We start from the raw sequence: 25,439 nt of genomic DNA, 5'->3' as shown, positions 1-25,439 counted from the left end.
AAGCAGCCATCCCACAAACCCTTAGAAGAATGCTTGTTGGTATAAGTCTCAGTTTTCATGTTGGGAGGCCTAGGTGGGTGGATCATTTGAACCCAGGAGTCTGCGACCAGCCTGGGTAACATGGGGAAACCCTGTCTCTACAAAAAAAAAAAAAAAAAAAAAAAAAAAACCCACAGGAAATAGCTGGGCGTGGTGGCGCATGCCTGTAGTCGCTGCTACTAGGGAGGCTGAGCGGGGAGGATCAATTGAGCCCATGAGGTTGAGGCTGCAGTAAACTGTGATGGTTTCACTGCACTCCAGCCTGGGAGACAGAGTGAGACTCTCTCTCAAAAAAAAAAAAAAAAAGAAGTCTCAGTTTTAGGATGATTTGTTATACAGCATTACTACAGTGTTAGTTAATACAACTTTGTTGTTTTAAACCACTGAGATCAGGGACTTGTTTTGTTACTGTAACATCATCTAGTCTGTCCCAATTGATGTCAATGTTTAGCACCTGTCAACTAATGGCCACTCAGTAAGTGGCAGCTATTATGATGATTACTGTTTACTCAGGCATACATTGTCTTTAGAATCCACATGGTCTTAAAGGTGCTAGGCATTGCACTAGGTGCTTTTTAAATTGTCTTTCATTTGACTCTTACAACAACCTTGAGGTTATAACTATTAATATCTATGTTTTGCAGACATGAACATTGAGGCAAAAAGAGGAAGCAGTTAATTGAGAGAGATGATCATGGACTCTGAAGTATACCAGACTTGGGTTCAAATCAAGGTTCTGATCCTCCCTAGTTGTTTGACCCAAGCAAATGACACCCACAATCTATGCCTCAGTTTGTTCATCTGTAGAGTGGGGTTAATAATATCAACCTCACAGAGTTGTTATGATCATGAAATGAGGTATAGCATGGAAAACACAGCACAGGGACCTGGCAAAGAGTAACCCCTTCATAAAAGGCAGGGCCTCCAGGAATGGTGACTCACACCTTGTCCTCCCAGCACTTTGGGAGGCCAAGGATCGCTTGAGCCCAGGAGTTCAAGACCAGCCTGGGAAACATAGTGAAACCCTGTTGCTACAAAAAATAAAAAATTAGCAGGGCATGGTGGTGCACGCTTGTAGTCCCAGCTACTAGGGAGAACAAGGTGGGAGAATCACTGGGCATGGTGGTGCATGCCTGTAGTCCCAGCTACTAGGGAGGCTGAGGTGGGAGAATCACTTGAGCCCGGGAGGTTGAGGCCGCAGTGAGCCTTGAATGCACCACTGCACTCCAGCCTGGGTGACAGAGTGAGACCCTGTCTGAAAAAAAAAAAAAAAAGAAAGAAAGAAGGCAGGGCCTTCCCTCTCTTCCTCAAAAGGAGAGGATTTGAAATGAGGATTGAGACCCTTTATTTCCTGCATTCTATCTCCTCAAGATACATCACACCACAAGGACTCAGGCTTGCTCTATTAACTTTTTTATAGGCACACGGGGAGTTACAGGCTGAGGACAAATGGGGACTTCACACCACGTATATCTTCCTCGGTTCAGATAGCTTTCCAGGGGGAGTGAGTGCACTCTGTATGGTGGAGGAAGAGGACATGGGTGCCTGTGGGCAGTTCAGCACCAGGCTTGGCGAAGCACATACTCTCTGTAGCACAGCCCCGCATGGCAAATCTGGGTTTGAAGATACCTGAAAGGGAGATTTCAGACTGGAATCAGGGACCTCAGCCCCTTCTTCCTCATAATCCCAGAACACATCCTCACCCACTTCTCTGGAATCCTCTCCTCTCATGGAACCTAGAAGTTTGGGCCTCTAGTTCTGTTTCCTTCTCGAGAGATCCAGGCACCACTCACCAGCCTGCACGTGTCCAGATAAGGAGACGCAGCGGTTTTCCTGGCCAGTACAGCGGGTCATGGGCCCCATGCATTTGTCCCTGAAGGTTGCAGTGCAGGCGGGGCACATCAGGCCATTCTCAGTACGATCGGTCAAGGGAACTGAGGATGAGGATGAAGTGTAAGGTGAATTAGGGATGTTTAAACCGTTCCCCCAACCTCCCAACAACCCCGGGGAACACCAGGGTTGCTAACAGACACTGCATTTTACAGGTAAGGAAACAGGCTCAGAGCCGGCAAGTAGCTACAGCAAGGGTCAGTAGAGACCCAGAGCACACACCACACACCACGGGCTCTTACCGGACAAAAAGGCACTGTTGCAGCCGTCGCTCTGGCAGCAGAAGGATCTGGTTACCATGTAGTCCTTGGGGCCCATGGTGGTGGATACAACGCCGGAGTAGCAGTCCTGGGACCTCATGCAGCCCTTGTAGGTGTGCACCCACTCCTTGCCGTCTGTGGGATGGGGACAGGTGGGACGGTGCTGGCTGACCACTCCCTGGCCTCAACCCCTGCCTCAAAGTCTCACCTAACCCTAGGCCTCCCCAACCCCACAACTTCCTAGGGTGGTCTCTTTCTTGTTTTTCTTTCTTTTTTTTTCTTTTTTTTAGATGAAGTCGCCCAGGCTGGAGTGCAATGGAGAGATCTCGCTCACTGCAACCTCCACCTCCCGAGTAGCTGCGATCACAGGCGACCGCCACCATGCCCAGCTATTTTTTTGTATTTTTAGCAGAGACGGGGTTTCACCATGTTGGCCAGGCTGGTCTCGAACTCCTGACCTCAGGTGATCCCCCCCACCTGGGCCTCCCAAAGTGCTGGGATTACAGGCGGGAGCCATTGCTCCCTCCCGGCCAGGGTGGTCTCTTTCAAGCCCCCTAGAGCCATGCGGCCTAATCTGTCTGATGCATGGCCTGGAGTGGTTTCTTAGGTAGCCCTCCCTCCCGCTGCCATAGCCCCTAGTAGGCCTTCGGTGGTCTCTTCCAGCTCCCCATTGCCAACCTCAGCCTGCCGGATGTGGTCCCTTCCACCCCACCCCACCCACGGCCACCCATCTCTCCCTGTCCTGCCAGGATTGCTCTATTTCAGGCCGCCTATGGCCACCCCCATGCCTTCCTGAAATGGTCTCTTCCAGCCTCCATAACTCCCCACCACTCCCCCGCCCACCCTGTAGTCTCTTTCAATGAACCCCAGTCCCAGCAACAGGCATCCTCCTCTCTCAGATCCTGCCATGGTCACTCCTCAGACCTCCCATCAAGGGTCTCTTGCTGCCCCTCTTAGCTATTTTCAGGTCTATGTTTAAGGTGGGTTCTTCCAGCCTCCCGGGCCTTCCCCCTCCCCACCATGTGGTGGTCTCTTCCTACCCAATTCACTGGTTCCCCCTTCACCCCATCGAGGGGTCCCCCAGCTCCCTCTCCTCCCTTCCCCAGGGTGCGTTTCCTCTTCTATGTCGGGATGTGGGGGTCTCTTCAAGCCTTTCAGGTTCTTCCCTAACCCACCAACGCTGGCTGGGTGATCTTCTATCTCACTTTCCTTTCACAGCCCCTCCCGACCAGTGGTTTCTCCCTGCATCCGAAGTCACCTTCATTCCCTCACCAGGCCTCACCATCTCTCCTCCTGTGACTAAAAGTCTCTTTCAGCTTTGTATAAACATCCCTGTTCCCCACTGGTCTCTTCCATTGCTCCCTTTCTCCTCCATCCTTTTTCAGGTCTGGGGTGGTCTCTTTCATTTAACTCATGCCCATCTTCTCTCTTCCATTTTATTTTCTGAGACAGGTTTCCCTCTGTCACCCAGGCTGGAGCGCAGTGGTGTGCACTTAACTTACTGCAGCCTCGATCTCCCAAGCTCAAGTGATCCTCCTGTCTCAGCCTCCCAAGTGGCTGGGACTACAGGCATGTGCCACCCTGCACAACTAATTTTTTTCTTTTCTTTTTTTTTTTCTGTAGAGATGGGATCTCTTTTTGTTGTCCTGGCTGATCTCAAACTCCTGGGCTTAAGCGATCCTCCCATCGCAACCTCCCAAAGTGTTGGGATTACAGGCGTGAACCACCGTGCCTGGCCTCCCTTTTATTTTGCTCATCCACATCTCCCCCTCCCTGTCTCTACTTCTCCTCTTTAAGATGATTTGCTCAGCCAGGCACGGTGGCTCATGCCTGTAATCCCAGCACTTTGGGAGGCCGAGGCGGGAGGATCACTTGAGGTCAGGAGTTGGAGACCAGCCTGGCCAACATGGCGAAACCCCGTCTCTACTAAAAACAAAAATTAGCCAGGCGTGGTGGCACGCACCTGTAATTCCAGCTGCTTGGGAGGCTGAGGCAGGAGAACTGCTTGAACCCGGGAAGTGGAGGTTGCAGTGAGCAGAGATCGTGCCACTGCACTTCATCCTGGGTGACAGAGCGAGACTCCATCTCAAAAAAGAAAAAAAAATGGTTTGTTCCATACTTCGAGGTTATCGTCCCTCTCCTGTTTGGGGTGGTCCCTTTTCTGTCTCTCCCACTACTCCAACACTCCAACATCATCTCTCCTCCCTCTGCTGCCAGGAATGACCTCTTCCTTTTAACACTCTCCCACCCCAGCCCAGCCTCTTCCTTCTCTATCCACTCCCCACCATTTCCACCTCCTGCCAGTTAGATTCTTCCCCTCTCACTATTTCTCTGCCCCCCCCACACAATGTCTTTCCTTACCCCTCTTCTGCCTAAGAAAGTCTATTAACTCTCACCCCTCCCCCCGTTTTCCTTCTCTTTAGGACAGTCTCATTTTCAGAATCCCGTGACAATAATGATTTCCATCACACCATTTATTTCTCTTCCCTCCATCTCATGATGGTCTTTCCCTCTTTCCTGCTCTCCACTGATTTCTTCCCACGCTCCCCCACCTTGAGAACCATGATGATCCCCCCTCAGCATGGTAGTCTCTTCCACCCTGAAGGTACACCCCATCTCCCCACCAGGTCCCAGGCCACATCGTCTTACTTGAAGTAGCCTTCCCCACCAGGAGCACACATGTGTCCTTGTCGCTGCTGCAGGTCCTCATTTGGCCATGGCACCTGCTCCCGGGCGCCTTACATATTTCGCAGCGTAGTGGGCACCCTGCAGTGTAGACAGAAGGCGAGGCTGTAGTCATGGGTGGTGTGGTCTTCGGACCACAACTTTGACTTAGGACTTCTGTGTCCTGAGAGAGGAGGGACCAGCAGCTCCCTGGTTTTTCACGGTCAGGATGTTGACCGCTGCCCAAGGAACTGTCCAGAGTAGGACGAAGAAGCAGTGGTGATGCCAGCAAAGCTGCTTCCAGGGACGGGAAGCGACTCCACCATGAAGTCTGTTTGCCTAATTACGTGGCTGGGGATTTTGGATGCCAGGGTCCTCTGAGAAAGCTCAGGGGCAGGGAGGGGTTGTGGTGGAGGTTTCCATGGACTTTTGTGAAACTTCAGGTCCAGCTGGTTCCTGAATGTGGGATTCTCCTCCTTGAAGGTACCACGTAGGTCTTGTAGACAGCGGGAGCTCAGGCAGGGGGCCCTGAGGCTGAGGACTGCATCCCAGGTCAAGGAGGGAGAGTGAGGACCAGGAGGGCAGAGGACTTGAACTTCTTGGTCCTGAGGGAGGGGAAATCTAGGGGCCCAGATACCTGGGTCCTGGAGAAAGTGAGGCTTGCCTGGACTCCTGTGTGCAGGGGAGGAGGGGACTGGGGCCTGAATTTCTTAGTCTAAGGAGAAAAGAAATCTCTTTCCCTCTTTAAAAAATATATATTATATTAATTTATTTTTTTGAGATGGAGTTTTGCTCTGTCACCCAGACTGGGGTGTGCAGTGGTGCGATCTTGGCTCACTGCAACCTTTGCCTCCTGGGCTCAAGCAATCCTCCCACCTCAGCCTCCCAAGTAGCTAGGATTACAGGCACCCACCACCACACTCAGCTAACTTTTTTTGCATTTTTAGTAAAGACAGGGTTTCACCATGTTGGCCAGGCTGGTCTCGAACTCCTGACCTCAAGTGATCCACCCGCCTCGGCCTCTTAAAATGCTGGGGTTACAGGCATGAGACACCATACCAGACTTTCTCCCTCTTTTAAAAAATTATATTTTTAAAGATTTCCCTTTCCAGCCATGCTGTCATCTGATTTCCTAGAATTGAGATGTATTTGGGATCCTTCCTGGAGGATGGAGGATTCAGAGCCCACCAAGCCCCTCTCTCAGGGACCCAATCACAGAAGCTTTTCTTCTCTGGGACCGCCAGGCTTTCTCTTCCTTTACCCTTGACCTCTTCCATAAATCTGAATTTCCAGAATGTCTGCCCATTCACCTTGAGGACTTGCTGAAGGCTCTCTCTCTCTTTCTCTCTCCCTGTCTGGGACCTCTCTCTTCCTGAGGTTCCAGAGAGAGTCCAGGTCCCTTGTCACTTACCAAGACCCAGGAGGGTGCAGAGCAGCACGAAGGCCAGCAGAAGGGTCCCTTGTCTCCTGGAGGGCCTCATGGTGTGTGTATCGGCAGTACCTGGTCCCCAGCTTTTATAGGAAGCTGAGGAGGGGCGGGTCCGTACCCACATTCACCCTGCGGGGAGAAATAGCTGAGGTCAGAACCCAGGGCAGTCCTCTGTGGCCTCTGGGTTGGGAAGGCGGAACCAGAATCCAAAGTGACCTGGGCATCTTGTGCCCAGCCCCCCACCTCCATGGATACCCCAGGAGTCTGGGCTTCCAGCCCCCTCTTCCATTAGAACCCAGAAAGTCACTACCCTGTTTTCTCACCTTCCCACAGCCCATTTTTGTTTGTTTGTTTGCTTGAAGACCAAGACAGAGTTGGGTCACTTGATTCCCAGTGGCTGCAAGAACTGGGATGCCCTCTCCTTCTCTCTCTTTCCTTCTCCTCCCAAGGAAGCACCCAGTGTGGATAGGGCCCCACCTGGGAGCACCCAGCATGTCCAGGCTGGTCCTGTGGGTGCGGGGTGCCTTGTCTCCCTTCCCTTCTCTTCATGTGCTTGGCTTACACTCCTTGTATGTTTGGGCTGTCTCCAGCTGCGACCCCACCCTGGGCTGCACCCTTGGCTCTCCAAGGGACCGAATGAACAGAGGGGATGCCTGTCAGCAGCCATAGGCGGGCGTAGTAAAAGACAGATGCCCACAGTCTACATATTGGGAAACTGAGGCTTTTTTGGACAAACTCCAGGATAGGGGTGTGTGTATGGGGGGGTGGGGGTTGGGCACATACTTTGCGTTATATTTAGGACGCTGAACCCTTCTCTTTTGGCCTCAGGCATAAGGCTGAGACAGATCTGATATTTTTTTTTTTCGCGCGCGCGCGTGTGTGTATGTGTATGTGTGTGTGTGGGGGTGGGGTGGGGCAGGGGGACAGAGTGAAGAGTGCAGCCTCCTGAGCCGTTTGAGGACATCCTGTTGCGTAGAATCCAGGTTTCCTAGGAAACTACGAAAATTCACTCAGATTTGCTGTCCTAGCCCAGTGCGGTGGCTCACGCCTGTAGTTCCAGCACTTTGAGAGGCCGAGGCAGGTGGATCGCTTGAGCTCAGGAGTTCGAGACCAGTCTGGGCAAGATAGCAAGACCCGCCGCCCCCTCACCCCGTGTTTCCACAAAAAATACAAAAATCAGCCGAATGTGGTGGCGAGTGCCTGTAATCCCAGCTACTTAGGAGGCTGAAGTGGGGGGATCCCTTGGCCCCAGGAGACAGAGGTTGCAGAAAGCCGAGATCCTGCCACTGCACTCCATCCTGGGTGAAAGAGCAAGACCCTGTCTCAACAAAAAATTTTAAAAAATAATAAAATAAATAATAATAATACAGCAAAAAGATTTGCTTTCTAGGCTCCAGTGTGAGCGGTGACTGCATCGTCCAATGAGAATGGCGAATTTCTTCTAGACGCCAATCCCGGAGGTCGCTTCTGTTGCTAGGCGCCTAGAAAGCAAGGTGCGGACGTCATCGGGAGGCGGGGCTAGAGCGGGGGTGTGTGGCAGAGGGAGGCGGGGCTGGAGGAAACGCTCGTTGCTAAGGAACGCAGCGCTCTTCCCGCTGTGGAGAGGCGCGACTGGGCTTGCGCAGTGTCGACGCCAGCGCGGGCGCGCCGGGGTTTGAAAGGCCCAAGCCTCGCGCGCTTGCGCACTTCAGCCCGCGCAGGGCGCACCCCACCCCCTCCCACCCTCCGTGCCTCTCAGACCCCAGACCCTACCTCATCCTTCTGGCCAGGCGAAGCCCACGACGTTGACATGCCGGAGATCCGCCTCCGCCATGTCGTGTCCTGCAGCAGCCAGGACTCGGTGAGGGACCTGCATGGGGGAGGTTGGAAGACGTGAGGGAATTAATGAGGACAACTCTTAAAAGAACTCTTGGGGTTCTTCTTGGAAGTCTAAGGAGAGTCATGGGGGGATTTCCAGGAGACTAAAAGTGAATTGTGGAGAGATGTTGAATTAGGGACGTTCCGGCGTCTAGGGAACGAACTTCCGGAGAGAAAAGGAGGAATAAGGAAAGCTTTCTTGGAGAGCCCATAGGTGAACTTCCACGGGAAAGTGTTGTAAGGGAAACTCCAGGCAGAGTGTGGGGGGATTAACGGGAGAGCTTAAGTCTGGAGGATCGTAGAGGCCTTGGGAGGACTCGAAGGAATCAGCTGAGAGCTGGAGGCCTAGCTGTCATTTCTGTGCTCTAATTCTCCTCTCCCACTGTTGTTTCCAGACCCACTGTGCAGAAAATCTTCTCAAGGCAGACACTTACCGAAAATGGCGGGCAGCCAAGGCAGGCGAGAAGACCATCTCTGTGGTTCTACAGGTGATCCTGCCACCCCACCTCCTCCTCACTAGGAGTCTGGAGTCCGGGGTACCAGATTCTGCTCCTGAACCAACTGGCAATGGGTTGAGTCACTTTCTTTGCTGGGCCTCAGCTTCCTTACTTGGAAAATGGGCGGCATAATCCCTGTGCCCCTCAGCAGAGAGCAAAGGAGACCCAAGGATGAGGTCCAGGATGACCACAGGAATCAGTGTGTGGTCCTGGGCTGGTGGCTTCTACTTTCTGGGTTTCACTTTCCTCAGCTGGAACAAAATGAATCATTGCCATGTACCCTGCCTCCTGCAGCCAGTGGGCTCGGGGCTGGAAGGTGTCCAGGAAGGTCATCTAAGCCAATCAACTCCACTTTAAAGAAGGGGAAACTGGCTGGATGCTGTGGCTCATGCCTGTAATCCCAGCACTTTCAGAGGCTGAGATGGGAGGATTGCTTGAGCTCAGGAGTTCCAGACCAGCCTGGGCAACATATCAAGACCCTGTCTCTATTTTTATTAAAATAAATACTTTTTTTTTTTTTTTTTAAAGAATAATAGGCCAGGTGTGGTGGTTCACACCTGTAATCCCAGCACTTTGGGAGGCCGAAGCTGGAGGATCGCATGAGCCCAGGAGTTTGAGACCAGCCTGGGCAATATAGTGAGATGTCATCTCTACCAAAATTTTATAAATTAGCTGAGCATGGTGGTGTGCACCTGTAATCCCAGCTACTGGGGAGTCTGAGGTGAGAGAATTGCTTGAGCCCAGGAGATGGAGGCAGTAGTGAGCTGAGATTGCGCCACTGCACTCCAGCCTGGGCACCACAGCGAGACCCCCAAAATATAAAAAATAAAAGAATAGTAATGAGAGCTAACATTATTCAACATTACCTACCAGTCACTGCTCTACACACCTCACTCACATAGATTAGCTCATTGAGTCCTCATAAACCCCAAGAGGCAAGCTCTGTTATCCCCACTTTTACAGATGAGGAAACTGAGGCCCAAATAAGTTATACAACTTGCCTGACAGTCAGTCTTTTATTTATCTATTGAGACAGAGTCTCACTCTGTTCCCAGGCTATAGTGCAGTGGCATGATCTTGGCTTGGTTCACTGCAGCCTCTACCTCCTGGGCTCAAGCGATCCTCCTGCCTCAGCCTCCTGAGTAGCTGGTACTGCAGGTGTGCGCCAACATGCCTGGCTATTTTTTTTGTTTTGTTTTGTTTTTTTAGAGACAGGGTTTCTACCGTGTTTCCAGGCTGGTCTCAAACTCCTGGACTCAAGCAGTTCTCCTGCTTCAGCCTCCCAAAGTGCTGGGATGACAGGTGTGAGCCATCGTTCCTGGCCTGGGGGCTGGTTTATGACTATAAGGAGCAGAACACCCTCTGGATAGTGCTAGGGTGAAGGAAAAATTAACCTTTTGAGAATAGGCAGTCATTCAGCAAATATCCACTCCTCTCCCTCCCGCTGGAGGGGGAGTATATTTCCCTGCTCCATTGATGGGTTTGACCATATGATTTACTTAATGGAATTTCAGCACATCTAACTTCAGCAAGGGCCTTAAATGCACTTGGGTTTTGTGCTCCCATGATCTGCCATGAGAACATTTGTCAGGTTACTGCTAATCCCAGAAAACTGAAATCTCATGGAAGAGACCTGAATCCTTCCAAACTGCAGCCAAAGCAGCCATCCCATGAACTCTTAGAAGAATGCTTGTTGGTGTAAGTCTCAGTTTTCATGTTGGGAGGTCGAGGTGGGTGGATCGCTTGAACCCAGGAGTTTGAGTCCAGCCTGGGTAACATGGGGAAACCCTATCTCTACAAAAAAATACGAGAAATAGCTGGGCGTGGTGGCGCATGCCTGTAGTCCCAGCTACTAGGGAGGCTGAGTGGGGAGGATCAATTGAGCCCATAAGGTTGAGGCTGCAGTGAACTGTGATGGTTTCACTGCACTCCAGCCTGGGAGACAGAGTGAGACTCTGTCTCAAAAAAAAAAAAAAAAAGTCTCAGTTTTAGGATGATTTGTTACACAGCATTATTACAGTATAAGTTAATACAACTTTGTGGTTTCAAACCACTGAGATTAGGGACTCCTTTGTTACTGTAACATCATCTAGTCCATCCCAATTGATGTCAATGTTTAGCACCTGTCAACTAATGGCCTCCACTTCCCAGGTTCAAGTGATTCTCATGCCTCAGCCTTCTGAGTAGCTGGAATTTACAGGCATGTGCCACCATGCCTGGCTAATTTTTGTATTTATAGTAGAGACTGGGTTTCGCCATGTTGGCTAGGCTGGTCTTGAACTCCTGACCTCGGGAGTTCAAGGCAAATTAGCACCAAATGCTAATTTAAGTGATCCACCCACCTTGGCCTCCCAAAATGTTGAGATTACAGGCGTGAGCCACTGTACCCGACCTCAGTCTTTTAAACTGTGATAGGTACAGGTTGCTGTACTAAAACAGGTTGCTGACAGTTTTAGTCTTAGGACCTAGATGCAAGCCCTCAGCTCTTCCTCTTACTCGGTGACCTCAAGCAAATTGTTTCATTTCTCTAACCTGTTTTCTCATGTCTGGGAATAATGACATCCAAGCCGGAGTTGTGAAAATTCGGTGACATAATGTCTGTACAAGTGCTCTGTCAACAAGTAGGTGTTTGTGTAGAGGGAGGGATTCATGTTTTTATTACTTACTGGGTGATGATTCCGCTGGGCTCTCTTATGATCAGGTGAGTCCAGCGAAATCACATTTCATTCTGTTACCCCAGTTGCTGTGGAAACAGCGTGACTGGAGGCAGAAGAGACAGAATGTGTCCCTGGCCTGGGAGAGACTGAGGGAGTATTGCAGCTGTCACCAACATGGTAGACCCCAGAGGGAGCAGCTTGGGAAGGTGATGTGTTTCAGTTGGGATGTCCAGGTTTGATGTGACTTTGGGATAGTCAAGGGGTGGCATCCAGGAGGCAGTTAGGGATCACATGTGGAGCTGGAGACAGAATGTGGAAGTTGTCAGTGCAGGGAAAGAACCTATACACTCGGGGGTAGATGGTGGATTTATTTGTTCATTCACTCATTTATTTAGTCATGTATTTATTAAGTGCTTTCTGTAGGCCAAGCACTGTTTTAATATAGCAGTACACAGCAGAAGACAAATATTCACTCTCAGTGGGGCACAGCAGCTCACGCCTATAATCCCAGCACTTTGGGAGGCCAAGGTGAAGGGTCATTGAGCCCAGCAGTTCGAGATCAACTTGGGCAACACAGGGAAACCTCATCTCTACTAAAAATACAAAAATTTATCAAGCGTGGTGGCCCATGCCTGTGGTCCCAGCTACTCCAGAGGCTGAGGCGAGAGGATCACTTGAGCCTGGAAGATCAAGGCTGTAGTGAGCTATGGTGGCACCACTGCACTCCTGCCTGGGCAACAGAGCGAGATGCTGTCTCTTAAAAACAAAAGAAATTCAGTCTTGTGGAGCTTTCACATTAGTAGGGAAAGACTGACAAATGAGTCAGTAAAACATATGTTGGATGATGAGTGCTATGGAGGAACTTAAGGAAGGGGAATGAGAGTGCCCCAGCTGGAGCTGGAGCATGGCAAGGATTTTTATTTCAATGATAGGATCCGGGAAGGCCTCCCTGGAAAGGGGACATTTGAGCAACATGAGCTATGTATATATCTAGGGAAAAGACTCTGAAGCTGGCTTGTGACAGCAAAGAGGCCAGTGTGGCTGGGGTGGAGTCAGCCAGGGGGAGAGAGGTAGGAGATGAGGTAACATGGTGGGACTGGGAGCCCCTAAAAAACCACTTAAGGCCTGGAAAGCCATTGAAAAGACTTGAGCTTTTACTCCGGGTGAGATAGGAGCCACTGGAGGGCTCCGAGCACAGGAGGTACAGGATCTGCCTTAGGCCTTCACAGGATCCTGCTGGCTCCATGTTGACCATCAACTGCAGGGGCCACACACAGGAGTGGGAGACCAGCATTGCAACAGTTATTTTGTTAACTTATTCCACGTCAGAGACTCTTTAGAATGACTGCTTGCATCTGTCAATGACTAATATATGGGGTTACTCTGGATTCATCAAATGCTAATTTTGATTATTTTGACGTAACTGATAAGGCAGAAATTTCTGGCCACCAAGGCAGCAGCCTTATCTCTGGGTTGTTTTGTTATGTTTTGAGACAGGTCTCACTCTCTTGTCCAGGTTGGAGTGCAGTTACAAAGTCATGGCTCACTGTAGCCTCAACCTCCTGGGCTCAGGCAATCCTCCCACCTCAGCCTCATGAATAGCTGGGACTACAGGTGCGTGCCACCAGGCCCAGCTAATTTAAAAAATTTTTCGTAGAGATGGGATCTCACTGTGTTGCCCAGGCTGGTCTCGGACTCGTGGGCTCAAGCAGTCCTCCTGCCTTGGCCTCCCAAAGTGCTGGCATTACAGGCATGAGCCATTGCACCTGGCCACATCTGTGGGTTCTTCTACTACCCTGCATTTTCTCCTCTAATCATTATTACGCAACATCTGGATCTTACCACATGGGGCTTAGCCATCTGCTTATGACAGCCGCACACACCTGATTGTTTGCAGTAGCCACAGAAGGCTCTGTTGCCAGCTCATCACCTGCTCCCAGAGGGAAATGCCAACCTCTTTGCTAACTACTCCTGGGCTGGAGGGGTGGCTTGGATAAGACCCAGATATAACTCCTGTGTGTCACTGGAGGTGTGTCATTTTTAGAAGAAATGTTCATCAGCAGTAGGGCCTGTGGTCATTTTTGATTGTCATTGGTTTTCTAGTCATTCAGTTTGCCACTGTGGTGTTTTAAATTTGTTTTTACTGTTTTTTGACGTGTAACATACATAGAGTGAAGTGAAGGTGTAAGTAAGCATAGAGCTCAGTGACTCTTCGCAAACTGCAGCCCTGTCTACTCCACACCCAGATGCAGCGCAGAGCCACAGAACATGCCTAGCCCCCAGCAGTTCCCTCAGGTTCTTCCTGTCAGTACCCCTGCAAGGGTGACCACTGTCCTGATTGTTAACAGCATGGATTCATTTTGCCTGATTTTGAATTGCATACGAAATGGAATCGTGTGGTATAAACTTTTCTTGTCTGGGTTCCCTTGTTATGTTTGTTCATTTCATCTATGCGTTGAGTGTAGCTGCAGATGGTTTATTGTGATTTTTGTTTGTTTGTTTTTTCTCTCTCTGAGATGGAGTTTCACTCTTGTTGTCCTGGCTGGAGTGCAATGGCACAATCTCAGCTCACTGCAACCTCCGCCTCCCAGGTTCAAGTGATTATCTTGCCTCAGCCTCCCAAGTAGCTGGGATTACAGGCATGCAGCACCACTCCCGGCTAATTTTTTGTGTTTAGTAGAGACAGGTGTTCACCATGTTGGTCAGGCTGGTCTCGAACTCCTGACCTCTGGTGATCCACCTGCCTCAGCCTCCCAAAGCGCTGGGATTACAGGCATGAGCCACCGTGCCCAACTCCTATTGTCTTTCTTTTTTTTTTTTTTTTTTTTTGAGATAGGGGCTCACTCTGTCACCTAGGCTGGAGTGCAGTGTCACCATCTCAGCTCACTGCAGGCTCAACCTCCCGGGCTCAAGCGGTCCTCCCACCTTAGCCTCCTGAATAGCTGGGACGACAGGCATGTGCCACTTCTCCAGGCTAATTTTTGTCTTTTTTTGCAGAGATGGGGTCTCACTGTATTGTCTAGGCTGGTCTTGAACTCCTGGGCTCAAGCATTCCTCCTGCCTCAGCTTCTTAAATCCTTGGGATTACAGACATGAGCCACTGCGCCTGGCCTATTGTCATTTCTGTATAGTATTCGGTTGTATTGAGATAACATTGTGGTTTTATTTATTTATATTTGATTTTTTTTTTCTTTTTTTTTTTTTTTTTTGAGACGGAGTCTCGCTCTGTCACCCAGGCTGGAGTGCAGTGGCCGGATCTCAGCTCACTGCAAGCTCCGCCTCCCGGGTTTACGCCATTCTCCGGCCTCAGCCTCCCGAGTAGCTGGGACTACAGGCGCCCACCACCTCGCCCGGCTAGTTTTTTGTATTTCTTAATAGAGACGGGGTTTCACCGTGTTAGCCAGGATGGTCTCGATCTCCTGACCTCGTGATCCGCCCGTCTCGGCCTCCCAAAGTGCTGGGATTACAGGCTTGAGCCACCGCGCCCGGCCGATTTTTTTTTTTAAATGGAGTCTCACTATGTTGCCAAGGCTGTTCTTGAACTGTTGATCTCAAGTGATCCCCCAACTTGGCCTCCTGAGTAGCTAGGACTATAGGTGCACACCACCACACCCAACTAATTTTTTTTTTTTTTTTTTTTGAGCTTTTTTAAGGCAGCTTCCTGCATTGCTGGGATTACAGGGATTACAGAGAGAACCACAAGACCTGGCCATTGTGATTTTATTATATTTGCTTTCTGAATGGGTATTATATGCATATAGTGCGAAATTCAAAAGGGGCAAAAGGGTATACACTAAAAAGAAAATCTCCCCTCACCCTTTCCATCCCTCCCTGCTTCCTTTCCAACTCCTGCTCCCTCATTCTTCTCTCCTGATGCAACCAGCATTAGCAGGTTTTTGGGTGGTCTTCCTGGGTCATTCTGTACACATACAAGCATATATACCTACCCCCTCCATCCCGTTTTAAAAAATGCATGGTATATACACTGTTCCCTTGTGTGTGTTTTTCAAGTAACAGTGTATTTTGGAGATGCACACTGCATAAATTTCTACCTCATTCATTCATTCATTCATTCATTCATTTATTTTGAGACAGAATCTTGCTCTGTCGCCCAGGCTGGAGTGCAGTGGTGCACATGCCACCAGGCTTGGCTACTTTTTGTATTTTTGGTAGAGATGAGGTTTCCCTGTGTTGGCCAGGCTGGTCTTGACTTCCTGACCTCAAGTGATCCTCCTGCCTTGGCCTCCCAAAGTGCTGGGATTACAGGTGTCAGCCACCGTGTGCGGCCTACCTCATCCTTTTAAATGATGCATAAGATTGCATTTCTTGGCTGGGTGCAGTGGCTCACGCCTGTAATCCCAGCACTTTGGAAGGCTGAGGCGGGTGGATCACAAGGTCAGGAGTTCAAGACCAACCTGGCCAAGATGGTGGAACCCTGTCTCTACTAAAAATGTAAAAGTTAGACAGGTCCGGTGACGGGCGCCTGTAATCCCAGCTACTCGGGAGGCTGAGGCAGGAGAATTGTTTGAACCCAGGAGGTGGAGGTTGCAGAGAGCCGAGATCGTGCCACTGTACTCTAGCCTGGGTGACAAAGCAAGACTCTGTCTCAAAAAAAAAAAAAAAAAAAAAAAAGATTGCATTTCATCAACGTGGAACAATTTTTTAGCAATATATCTCTCAGGAACTTTGCCCTCCTGTGCCATGTTTGTTTCAGGAACAGTTCATATCATGAACCGTGTCTCCCTGAGAAAGGTGCATGCACACGAACCCTGGCCACAGATGATAATCATCTTGTGTCCTTATCCTCACAGCTGATACATACTGAGCACTCATCTCTTATTTTGAGATAAAATTCACATAAAATTTACTGTTTTAACCATTTAAAGTGCACATTTCAGCCAGATGTGGTGGCTCACACCTGTATAATCCCAGCACTTTGGGAGGCTGAGACAGGTGGATTGCTTGAGGTCAGGGGTTCAAGACCAGCCTGGCCAACATGATGAAACTCCGTCTCTACTGAAAATACAAAAAGTAGCCGGGGGTGGTGGTGCGTGCCTGTAGTCCCAGCTATTCGGGAGGCTGAGGCAAGAGAATCCCTTGAACCGGAAGGCAGAGGTTGCAGTGAGCTGAGATCGCACTGCTGCACTCCAGCCTAGGCAACAGAGCGAGACTCTGTCTCAACAAAAAGCAAAAATAAATAAATAAATAAAGTGCACATTTCAGGGTTTTTTTTTTTTTTTCCAGCTTATTGACAATGTTCTTCAACCATCTCCATTCTCTAATTCAGAATATTTTCATCACTCCAAAAAGAAACCACATAACCATTAGCAGTCACTTCTTATTCTCTCCCCATTGTTGCCCTTGGCAACCACTGATCTACTTTCTGCTTCTCTGGATTTGCTTATTCTGGACTTATAAATGTATATGTGGTCTTTTACACTTAACCTTGTTACACTTTGCATAATGTTTCTGAGGTTCATCCATGTTGTGGCATATATCACAACTTCATTGTTTTTTAATAGCTGAATGATATTCCATAAATATATTGTACAATGTTTATCCATTCATCAATTGATAGACATTTATTGGGTTGTTTCCGTGTGTATATAAACTTTTTTTTTTTTTTCGAGATTGAGTCTTGCTCTGTTGCCCAGGCTGGAGTGCAGTGGTGCAATCTCGGCTCACTGCAACCTCCACTTCCTGTGTTCAAGCAATTCTTCTGCCTCACTCTCCCAAGTAGCTGGGATTACAGGCACCCGCCACCATGCCTGGCTAATTTTTGTATTTTTAATAGAGAAGGGGTTTCACCATCTTGGCCAGGCTGGTCTTGAACTCCTGACCTCATGATCCACCCTCTTCGGCCTCCCAGAGTGCTGGGATTACAGGCGTGAGCCACTGTGCCCAGCCACTTTTTTTTTTTTTTTTTTTTTTTTTTTCTGATGGAGTCCGCTCTGTCGCCCAGGCTGGAGTGCAGTGGCATGATCTCGGCTCGCTGCAACTTCTGCCTTCCAGGTTCAAGTGATTCTTCTGCCTCAGCCTCCTAACTGGGACTATACGCGCATGCCACCATGCCCAACTAATTTTTCTGTTTTTAGTAGAGACAGGGTTTCACCGTGTTGCCCAGGTTGGTCTTGAACTCCTGGCTCAAGTGAGCCACCTGCCTCGGCCTCCCAAAGTGTTGGGATTACAGGCATGAGCCACCACCCACAGCCTCTATGTATAAACATTTTTATCAGAATTTTTAAAAGTATTTTTTTACTTTTTTTTTTTGAGACGGAGTCTTGCTGTGTCACCCAGCCTCCTGAGTAGCTGGGATTGCAGGTGCACACCACCACGCCTGACTAATTTTTTTATTTTTATTTTTTTATTTTTTGAGACGGAGTTTCACTTGTTGGCCAGGCTGGAGTGCAATGGTGCAATCTCGGCTCACTGCAACTCCACCTCCTGGGTTTAAGAGATTCTCCTGCCTCAGCCTCCCAAGTAGCTGGGACTACAGGTGTGCACCACTACGTCCAGCTACTTTTTGTATTTTTAGTAGAGACGAGATTTCTCCATGTTGGCCAGTCTGGTCTCGAACTCCTGACCTCAGGTGATCCATCCGCCTCAGCCTCCCAAAGTGCTGGGATTACAGGCGTGAACCACTGTACCCGGCCATGCCTGGAGAATTTTTATATTTTTAGTAGAAAAAGAGTTTTACCATATTGGTCATGCTGGTCTCGAACTCCTGGCCTCAAGTGATCTGCCTGTCTTGGCTTCCCAAAGTGCTGAGATTACAGGTGTGAGCCTCCGTGCCCAGCCTGTTGTTTTTTCTCTTGAGACAGAGTCTCACTCTGTCACCTGCCCAGGCTGGTGTATAGTGGCTCATCTCAACTCACTGCAACCTCCACCTCCCAGGTTCAAGTAATTCTCATGCCTCCTGAGTAGCTGCGACTATCAAGGTGTGTGTCACCACAGCCAGCTAACTTTTTGTATTTTTGGTAGAGACAGGGTTTTGCTATGTTGGCCAGGCTGGTCTTGAACTCGTGGCCTCAAGTGATTCTCCCGCCTCCACCTCCCACAGTGCTGGGATTATAGGCGTGAGCCACTGCTCCTAGCCAGGAGTTTTTTTTATATATGAAGAAGAAATGTCAGGGAGTGCCTGTGCATGTTTAAAGTAAAAATAGTTATATATGCAGTAGGAATCATTCATTTAAAATACAAGCATCTCCATCCTACCAGATTTAGGAGCTGTGCTTAATATTGTGGGAGAGGTAAAGATGTTGAGTTTGACTCAGGGATGGAAGGAAAGGAGTTGAGAACAGTGGTGGTATTGGGCAGTGCTTTGCAGTCAGGCAGTTGGGTCCGAAGTACTCTGCTAGTTATTAGCTTGTGTGCCATGTAAGCTATTGATTTAACCTGTCTGAGCCTCAGTTTCCCCATCTGTGAAACTGGAGTCATAACAGACCCTTCTACTTAAAGTGGTTTTGAGGCTTCAGTGATGCCTGGTGCATGCTTAGCCAAGTGTGGTGGACAGAACGGTGGCGCTCAAAAGATGTTCATGTCCTCGTCCCCAGAACCTGGAAATATTTTAATGACCAAAGGAGCTTTGTGGGTTTGATTAAATTAAGGATCTTGAGATGGGGAGAGTGCCCTGGGTTATCCGGTGGACCTCATGTAACCCCTGGAAGCCTTATAAGGGAAAGAGGGAGGCAAGAGTGCTGGAACCAGAGCTGTGAAGATGCAAGCAGAGCCTGGAGTGATGCCAGCGCTTTCAGCGGCTTTGAAGACGAGGAAGGGACTGTGAGCCAAGGAAGGCAGGTGGCCTCGAGAAGCTGAACATGCAAGGAGACATATTCTCCTCTAGTGCTCTCGGAAGGAAGGAATGCAGCCCTGCCGCATCTAGATTTTAGCTCTGTAAGGCCCAGTTTCAGATTTTTGACCTCCAGATCTATAAGATAACAAATTTATGGGGTGTTTTTTTTGAGGGGGGGATGGAGTTTCGCTCCTCTTACCCAGGCTGGAATACAGTGGTGCGATCTCAGCTCACTGCAACCTCCGCCCCCCAGTTTTTTTTTTTTTTTTTGAGACGGATTCTCACTCTGTCGCCCAGGCTGGAGTGCAGTGGCTGGGTCTCAGCTCACTGCAAGCTCCGCCTCCCGGGTTCACGCCATTCTCCTGCCTCAGCCTCCGGAGTAGCTGGGACTACAGGCGCCCGCCACCTCGCCCGGCTAGTTTTTTGTATTTTTAGTAGAGACGGGGTTTCACCATGTTAGCCAGGATGGTCTCGATCTCCTGACCTTGTGATCCGCCCGTCTCGGCCTCCCAAAGTGCTGGGATTACAGGCTTGAGCCACCGCGCCCGGCCAACCCCCCAGTTTTAAGCAGTTCTCCTGCCTCAGCCTCCCGAGTAGCTGGGATTACAGGCATGGGCCACCACGCCTGGCTAATTTTGTATTTTTAATAGAGACGGAGTTTCTGCATGTTGGTCAGACTGGTCTCGCACTCCCGACCTCAGGTGATCCGCCCGCCTCGGTCTCCCAAAGTTTTGGGATTACAGGCGTGAGCCACTGCGCCTGGCCAAATTTGTGTTGTTTTTAGCCATGAAGTTTCTGCTAATTTGTACAACAGTAACAGGAAACTCATACACCAAGCACTTGGACATGGTGAGAATCTGAAAATGTTAGCCATTATGATCCACTTGTGACAGATGGGACACCCAAGCAAGCATCAGAGAAGGGGTTCAACAGGCCCACCTGGTAAGGGAGGACAGAGCCAGAGTTACAGCTTAGTAACTCTTGAGTAGTAACTTCTGCAAACGGTCGCTGGGGGCCTCTTCTGCGTCTGTCTGTCCATCCATTGGGAATGCACTAGAGGCCTGCTGTGTTAATGATATTCACAGCTGACATTTATATAGTGTTTGCTCTGTGCCAGGCAGTATTCCAGGCACTTGGTATGTTATTTCTCATTCTTGGTATGAATTTGAATGTTATCAACAACTTTATGAGGTAGGCGTTTTTACTGTCCCCATTTCACAGGTTCAGAAACTGAGGCACAAGGGGTGAAGTGAAACCATTTGCTCCAGGATCACACAGCAGGAAATCAGCAGAGCTGGGAAGGACCAGACACTGTTCTTGGCCTTGGGGACACAGGAGGGAGCAACTCAGACATTGTCCTTGCTCTCGTGGAGCTTAAAAGTCTAGCGGGAGAGACAGATGCTAGACAAATACAAACAAAAAAGATGTAACTGTGTAACACCAGGCAGTAAACATGAAGAAAAGTAAAGTCGGGTAGGGAGATAGAGAGTGGCACCAGGTAGGGGGCGAGGTAGGCTACTTATGGTCTGAAGTGACATCTGAGTGGGCACCTGAAGCACAGAAGGTAAACTTTTACCCAGCTATGGGTATGTTTGAGAGAAAAGTGGTCCAGACAGGGGGATTGGCAGGTGCAGAGGCCCTGAGTTGGGAAGGAGCCAGACTGTTCTTGGCACAGAAGGGAGGCTGTTGTGGCTGGTGAAGAGTCACAAAGCCTGGCCAGAGGCTAAGCAGTCAGACTGGGACTTCTTGTTTTTTTTTTTTTTTCTTTTTTTTTTTGTTGTTGTTTTGTTTTGTTTTGAGACAGAGTGTCGCTCCATTGCCCAAGCTGGAGTGCAGTGGCACAATCTCGGCTCACTGCAACCTCCGCCTCCCGGGTTCAAGTGATTCTCCTGCCTCAGCCTCCCCAGTAGCTGGGATTACAGGCGCTCACCACCATGCCCTGCTAATTTTAATTTTTGTATTTTTAGTAGAGACGGGGTTTCACCATGTTGGCCAGGCTAGTCTCAAACTCCTGACCTCAAGGGATTCACCTGTCTCAGCCTCCCAAAGTGCTGGGATTACAAGTGTGAGCCACCGCACCCGGCCCAGACTGGGACTTCTCATGAGCCCAGGCAGCACTGTACGCTGCCCAGGGCCCAGGGCTGGGAGTGGCGGTGGAGGCAGGGGAGTCAGCAGGAGGTCTGCCGGCCTCAGCCTTAGGCAGGCCCTTCCTCCAGCACCATCTTCCTTCTCCAGCACGCTAGTGGTGTGATGGAGGAGCACGCATGGACTGTCGCCAGCCTTTCTGGGTTCCGGTCCGGCTTTGCCACCCACCAGCTGTGAAGTTACATAATCACTTCCTGCCTCCGTTTGCTCATGTGTAAGATGGAGATAATTATAGCAACTGCCTGGCAGAGCCGTTGCAGGAGAGTAGATACATGTATTATTAGCAAGAGTCTGGCATACCAGGAGCACTGAGTGCACTCGGATGTTGGCCGCAGTTGTGGTTATAGTTGTTAACTCTGTGTGTCATCTCAACTTACTTCAGAGGGAGGGTAAGTTTTTTTTTTGGAGACAAGGTCTCATCACTCTGTCGCCCAGAGTACAGTGATACGAGCACGACTCACTGCAGCCTTGACCTTCCCTGGCTCAAGTGATCCTCCCGCCTCAGCCTCCTGAGTAGCTGGGACCACAGGTATATGCCACCATGCCTGGCTAATTTTTGTATTTTTTGTAGAGACAAGGTCTGGCTATGTTGCCCAGGCTGGTCTTGAACTCTCGGCCTCAAGTGATCCTCCCACCTCAGCCTTCCAAAGTGCTGCTTATACAGATGTGAGCCACTGTGCCTGGCCAAGGAAGGAGGGTTGTTATGACCCTCTTCCCTTTTTGCACGTGAGGAAACTGCCTCACAGAGACGTTGACTAGGTCACCCAAGGTTGTATAGGTTGGAAATGGCATTGCTGTATTTGAGCCCAGGCCTACCTCACCCCAAGTCCAGGCTCCTTCCTCCCATACGATGGTGTTCCTGTTGATAGCAGTGTGCAGGTGATGTCTAGATGATCTGACAGGGAGGCAACAGAGCAGATTGGAGCATCTGTCATCATCACGGGTGGGAGGAGAGGGCAGTGTAGGGTGGTGGACTAAGTACCTTGTTTTTTTTTTGTTTTTTTTTTTTTTTGAGACAGAGTCTCGCTCTGTCAACCAGGCTGGAGTGCAGTGGCACGATCTCTGCTTACTGCAACCTCTGCCTCCCAGGTTCAAGAGATTCTCATGCCTCAGCCTCTTGAAGAACTGGGACTACAGGCAGGCGTCACCATGCCCGGCTAATTTTTATATTTTTAGTAGAGAAGGGTTTTGCCATGTTGGCCAGGCTGGCCTCAAGTGATCCACTGCCTTGGCCTCCCACAGTACTGAAATTACAGGCTTGAGCCACTGCACCTGGCCTAGGTACCTTTGAGAGTTACAATAATGTGTCATTCTAGGATCCTAATAAAAGAGCCCCAAACTGGAAGGTAGGACACTTGCCTCAACCTAACTGCCTCCCATGCCCACATGGCCCACATGGCTTTCTGCATCTTTATCTGTCAGACCAGAATGGCAGATCCTTTGAGATGAGGCCTCCTATAGGTAGCTCTTTTCTTCTTTCAACAAAGAGTTGTCAAGCACTGACTAATAATACCTCCTGACTGACAGTGGTTAATTGCCTACTCCTCACCATGCCCTGTGGCCATTATTTATGTGCATGATCCTAGATATGGTGGTCATTCCCATTTTACAGGTGAGAAAACTGAGGCTCCAAAAGGTTAACTGGCATGGTCATACAGCTAGTGTGCAGCAGAGCTGGGATTCAAACCCAGGAACTAGTGGTGGGCAAGATTGGACAAAGCCCCTGCTCTCAGGGAGGTTTCCTGGAGTCCTCTGCAATTGTGGGTGAGGGGTGACATGTGCTGTTTGTCTGCATGATGATTTGAATAAAGTTATAACTCTGACAAGTGCTTAGCAAGGAGAGCTCCATGGTGGCGTGTGATAGGCTGACGTGGTGGAGTCTGGAGAGGTCAGGGAAGCAGGTATGTGTGGGGTGGGGGCGTGTGCATTCATTCAGTGACTGTTTTGTCAATTCCTGCTCCATGCCATACACTATGCTGCGTGGAGGGGACTCATGGCACCAGTCAACCCTGGTGTGCTCCCTCACAGAGTTGACGTTACAGGGACATGGTGATCCAAAGGAAATTCATCCTGAGGTCCCACAGTGAGCCCAGGGGCAGAGCAGGCACTGACAGTGGCTTCTCTCTCTGCCCACAGTTGGAGAAGGAGGAGCAGATACACAGTGTGGACATTGGGAATGAAGGCTCAGCTTTCGTGGAGGTGCTGGTGGGCAGTTCAGCTGGAGGCGCTGGGGAGCAAGACTATGAGGTAAGCAGGGCTATGAGATGGATCCCATACTGACCTCTGCCCCTCATGCCCGCATCACCGTCTCCCCCAGGGGCTGGGGCTGGGAAGACATGGGGCAGATGTGAGTCACACCTGATTGCTGCCCTCTGGAGGATCACCAGTGTACGGAGGAGACAGAAGGCAGACACGGGGCGGTAAACTGCACATCAGGGAAGAGAGCAAGTTTGGATCATGGCTTAAAGTGACACAAATGTATTATCTGACTATTCTGGAGGTCAGAAGTCTAAAATTACTCTTACTGGGCTAAAATCGAGGTGTGGGCAGAGCCGTGTTCCTTCTGGAGGCTCTAGGGGAGAATCCATTTCCTTGCCTATTTCAGCTTCTAGAGTCCATCTGCCCTCCTCAGCTTGTGGCCCTTCCTTCATCAAAGCCAGCACTCCTGTCCCTCTAATGCCTGCTTCCATTTCCATTGTCACTTCTCCAACTCTGACTCTCTTGCCTTCTTTTTTTTTTTTTTTTTTTTTTTTGAGACGGAGTCTCGCTGTGTCGCCCAGGCTGGAGTGCAGTGGCCGGATCTCAGCTCACTGCAAGCTCTGCCTCCCGGGTTTTTACGCCATTCTCCTGCCTCAGCCTCCTGAGTAGCCGGGACTACAGGCGCCCGCCACCTCGCCCGGCTAGTTTTTTTTTTGTATTTTTTAGTAGAGACGGGGTTTCACCGTGTTAGCCAGGATGGTCTCGAACTCCTGACCTCGTGATCCGCCCGTCTCGGCCTCCCAAAGTGCTGGGATTACAGGCTTGAGCCACCGCGCCTGGCCTTTTTTTTTTTTTTTTGAGACAGAGTCTCACTCTGTCGCCCAGTCTGGAGTGAGTGCAGTGGCGCAATCTCGGCTTACTGCAACCTCTGCCTCCCGGGTTCAAGTGATTCTTCTACCTCAGCCTCCTGAGTTGCTGGGACTACAGGTGCCTGTCACCATGCCCTGCTAACTTTTTTTTTTGTATTTTTAGTAGAGACGGGGTTTCACCATATTGGCCAGGCTGGTCTCAAACTCCTGACCTCCTGATCTGCCCTCCTTAGCCTCCTAAAGTGCTGGGATTACAGGCGTGAGCCACTGCGCCCATCTTTCTTTTACTTTTTTTATTTTTGAGACAGGATTTCATTTCCGTTGCCCAGGCTGGAGTACAGTGGCATGATCTCAGCTCAATGCAACTTCTGCCTCCAAGGTTCAAGTGATTCTCCCATCTCAGCCTCCCAAGTAGCCGGGGCTACAGGTGCACACCACCACTCCTGGCTAACTTTTGTTATTTTCTGTAGAGACAGGGTTTCACTGTGTTGCCCAGGCTGGTCTCAAACTCCTGGGCTCAAGTGATCCACCCACCCGAGCCTCCCAAAGTGCTGGGATTATAGGCATGAGCCACTACACCCAGCCTTCCTTTCTTATAAAGACCCTTATGCTTGGCCCTTTTCTGTATCTTTTTTATATGTTTGTTGACAATGCTGATTTATTTTATTTATTTTGAGAAAGAGTCTCACTCTGTTGCTCAGGCTGGAGTACAGTGACATGATCTTGGCTCACTGCAACCTCCATTTCCCAGGCTCAAGGGATTCTCCAGCCCCAGCCTCCTGAGTAGCTGAGACTATAGGTGTGAGCCACCATGCCCGGCTAATTTTTTTAAAAAATTTGGCCAGGCGTGGTGGCTCACGCCTGTAATCCCAGCACTTTGGAAGGCCGAGGCGGGCGGATCACAAGGTCAGGAGATCGAGACCATCCTGGCTAACACAGTGAAACCCTGTCTCTACTGAAAATACAAAAAATTAGCCAGGCGTGGTGGTGGGCGCCTGTAGTCCCAGCTACTGGGGAGGCTGAGGCAGGAGAATGGCGTGAACCCGGGAGGCGGAGCTTGCAGTGAGCCGAGATCACACCACTGCACTCCAGCCTGGGTGACAGAGCGAGACTCCATCTCAAAACAAAAAAAAAATTTTTT

The 25,439-nt window shown here is 49.9% G+C and overlaps 2 protein-coding genes across 5 annotated transcripts in view; one reads left to right on the top strand and one right to left on the bottom strand.

Moving 5' to 3' along the window:
• Positions 1-1,399: 1,399 nt before the first annotated feature.
• On the bottom strand, positions 1,400-7,729 carry PINLYP (phospholipase A2 inhibitor and LY6/PLAUR domain containing). Of its 3 annotated transcripts, XM_028840243.2 has the most exons (6): positions 6,606-7,729; positions 6,265-6,411; positions 4,839-4,955; positions 2,172-2,324; positions 1,833-1,973; positions 1,400-1,668 (listed from the first exon to the last, which is right to left on the bottom strand). In XM_028840243.2, the coding sequence occupies exons 2-6, from the start codon at positions 6,404-6,406 to the stop codon at positions 1,523-1,525; spliced, it is 699 nt and encodes a 232-aa protein (XP_028696076.1). In that variant the 5' UTR covers positions 6,407-6,411; positions 6,606-7,729; the 3' UTR covers positions 1,400-1,522. The 3 variants fall into 3 exon arrangements, with proteins under 3 accessions (XP_028696076.1, XP_077839311.1, XP_077839312.1); XM_077983185.1 differs by lacking the exons at positions 4,839-4,955; positions 6,265-6,411; positions 6,606-7,729 and adding an exon at positions 2,945-2,988; XM_077983186.1 differs by lacking the exons at positions 4,839-4,955; positions 6,265-6,411; positions 6,606-7,729 and adding an exon at positions 2,868-2,926.
• Positions 7,730-7,962: 233 nt separating this feature from the next.
• XRCC1 (X-ray repair cross complementing 1) overlaps positions 7,963-25,439 on the top strand; it is a 34,915-nt gene continuing 17,438 nt past the window's right edge. Inside the window, exons 1-3 of one of the 2 annotated variants that reach the window (XM_015124156.3) lie at positions 7,963-8,122; positions 8,535-8,627; positions 23,367-23,477. In XM_015124156.3, the coding sequence (XP_014979642.3) occupies positions 8,072-8,122; positions 8,535-8,627; positions 23,367-23,477 (255 nt within the window). In that variant the 5' untranslated portion in view covers positions 7,963-8,071. Of the gene's footprint in view, positions 8,123-8,534; positions 8,662-23,344; positions 23,478-25,439 lie in introns of both variants that reach the window. The other variant, XM_077983159.1, reaches the window with a different exon arrangement.

This window comes from Macaca mulatta, chromosome 19, assembly GCF_049350105.2.
Source record: "Macaca mulatta isolate MMU2019108-1 chromosome 19, T2T-MMU8v2.0, whole genome shotgun sequence".
Classification (NCBI taxonomy): domain Eukaryota; kingdom Metazoa; phylum Chordata; class Mammalia; order Primates; family Cercopithecidae; genus Macaca; species Macaca mulatta.
This window is presented reverse-complemented; position numbering and strand designations above follow the sequence as displayed.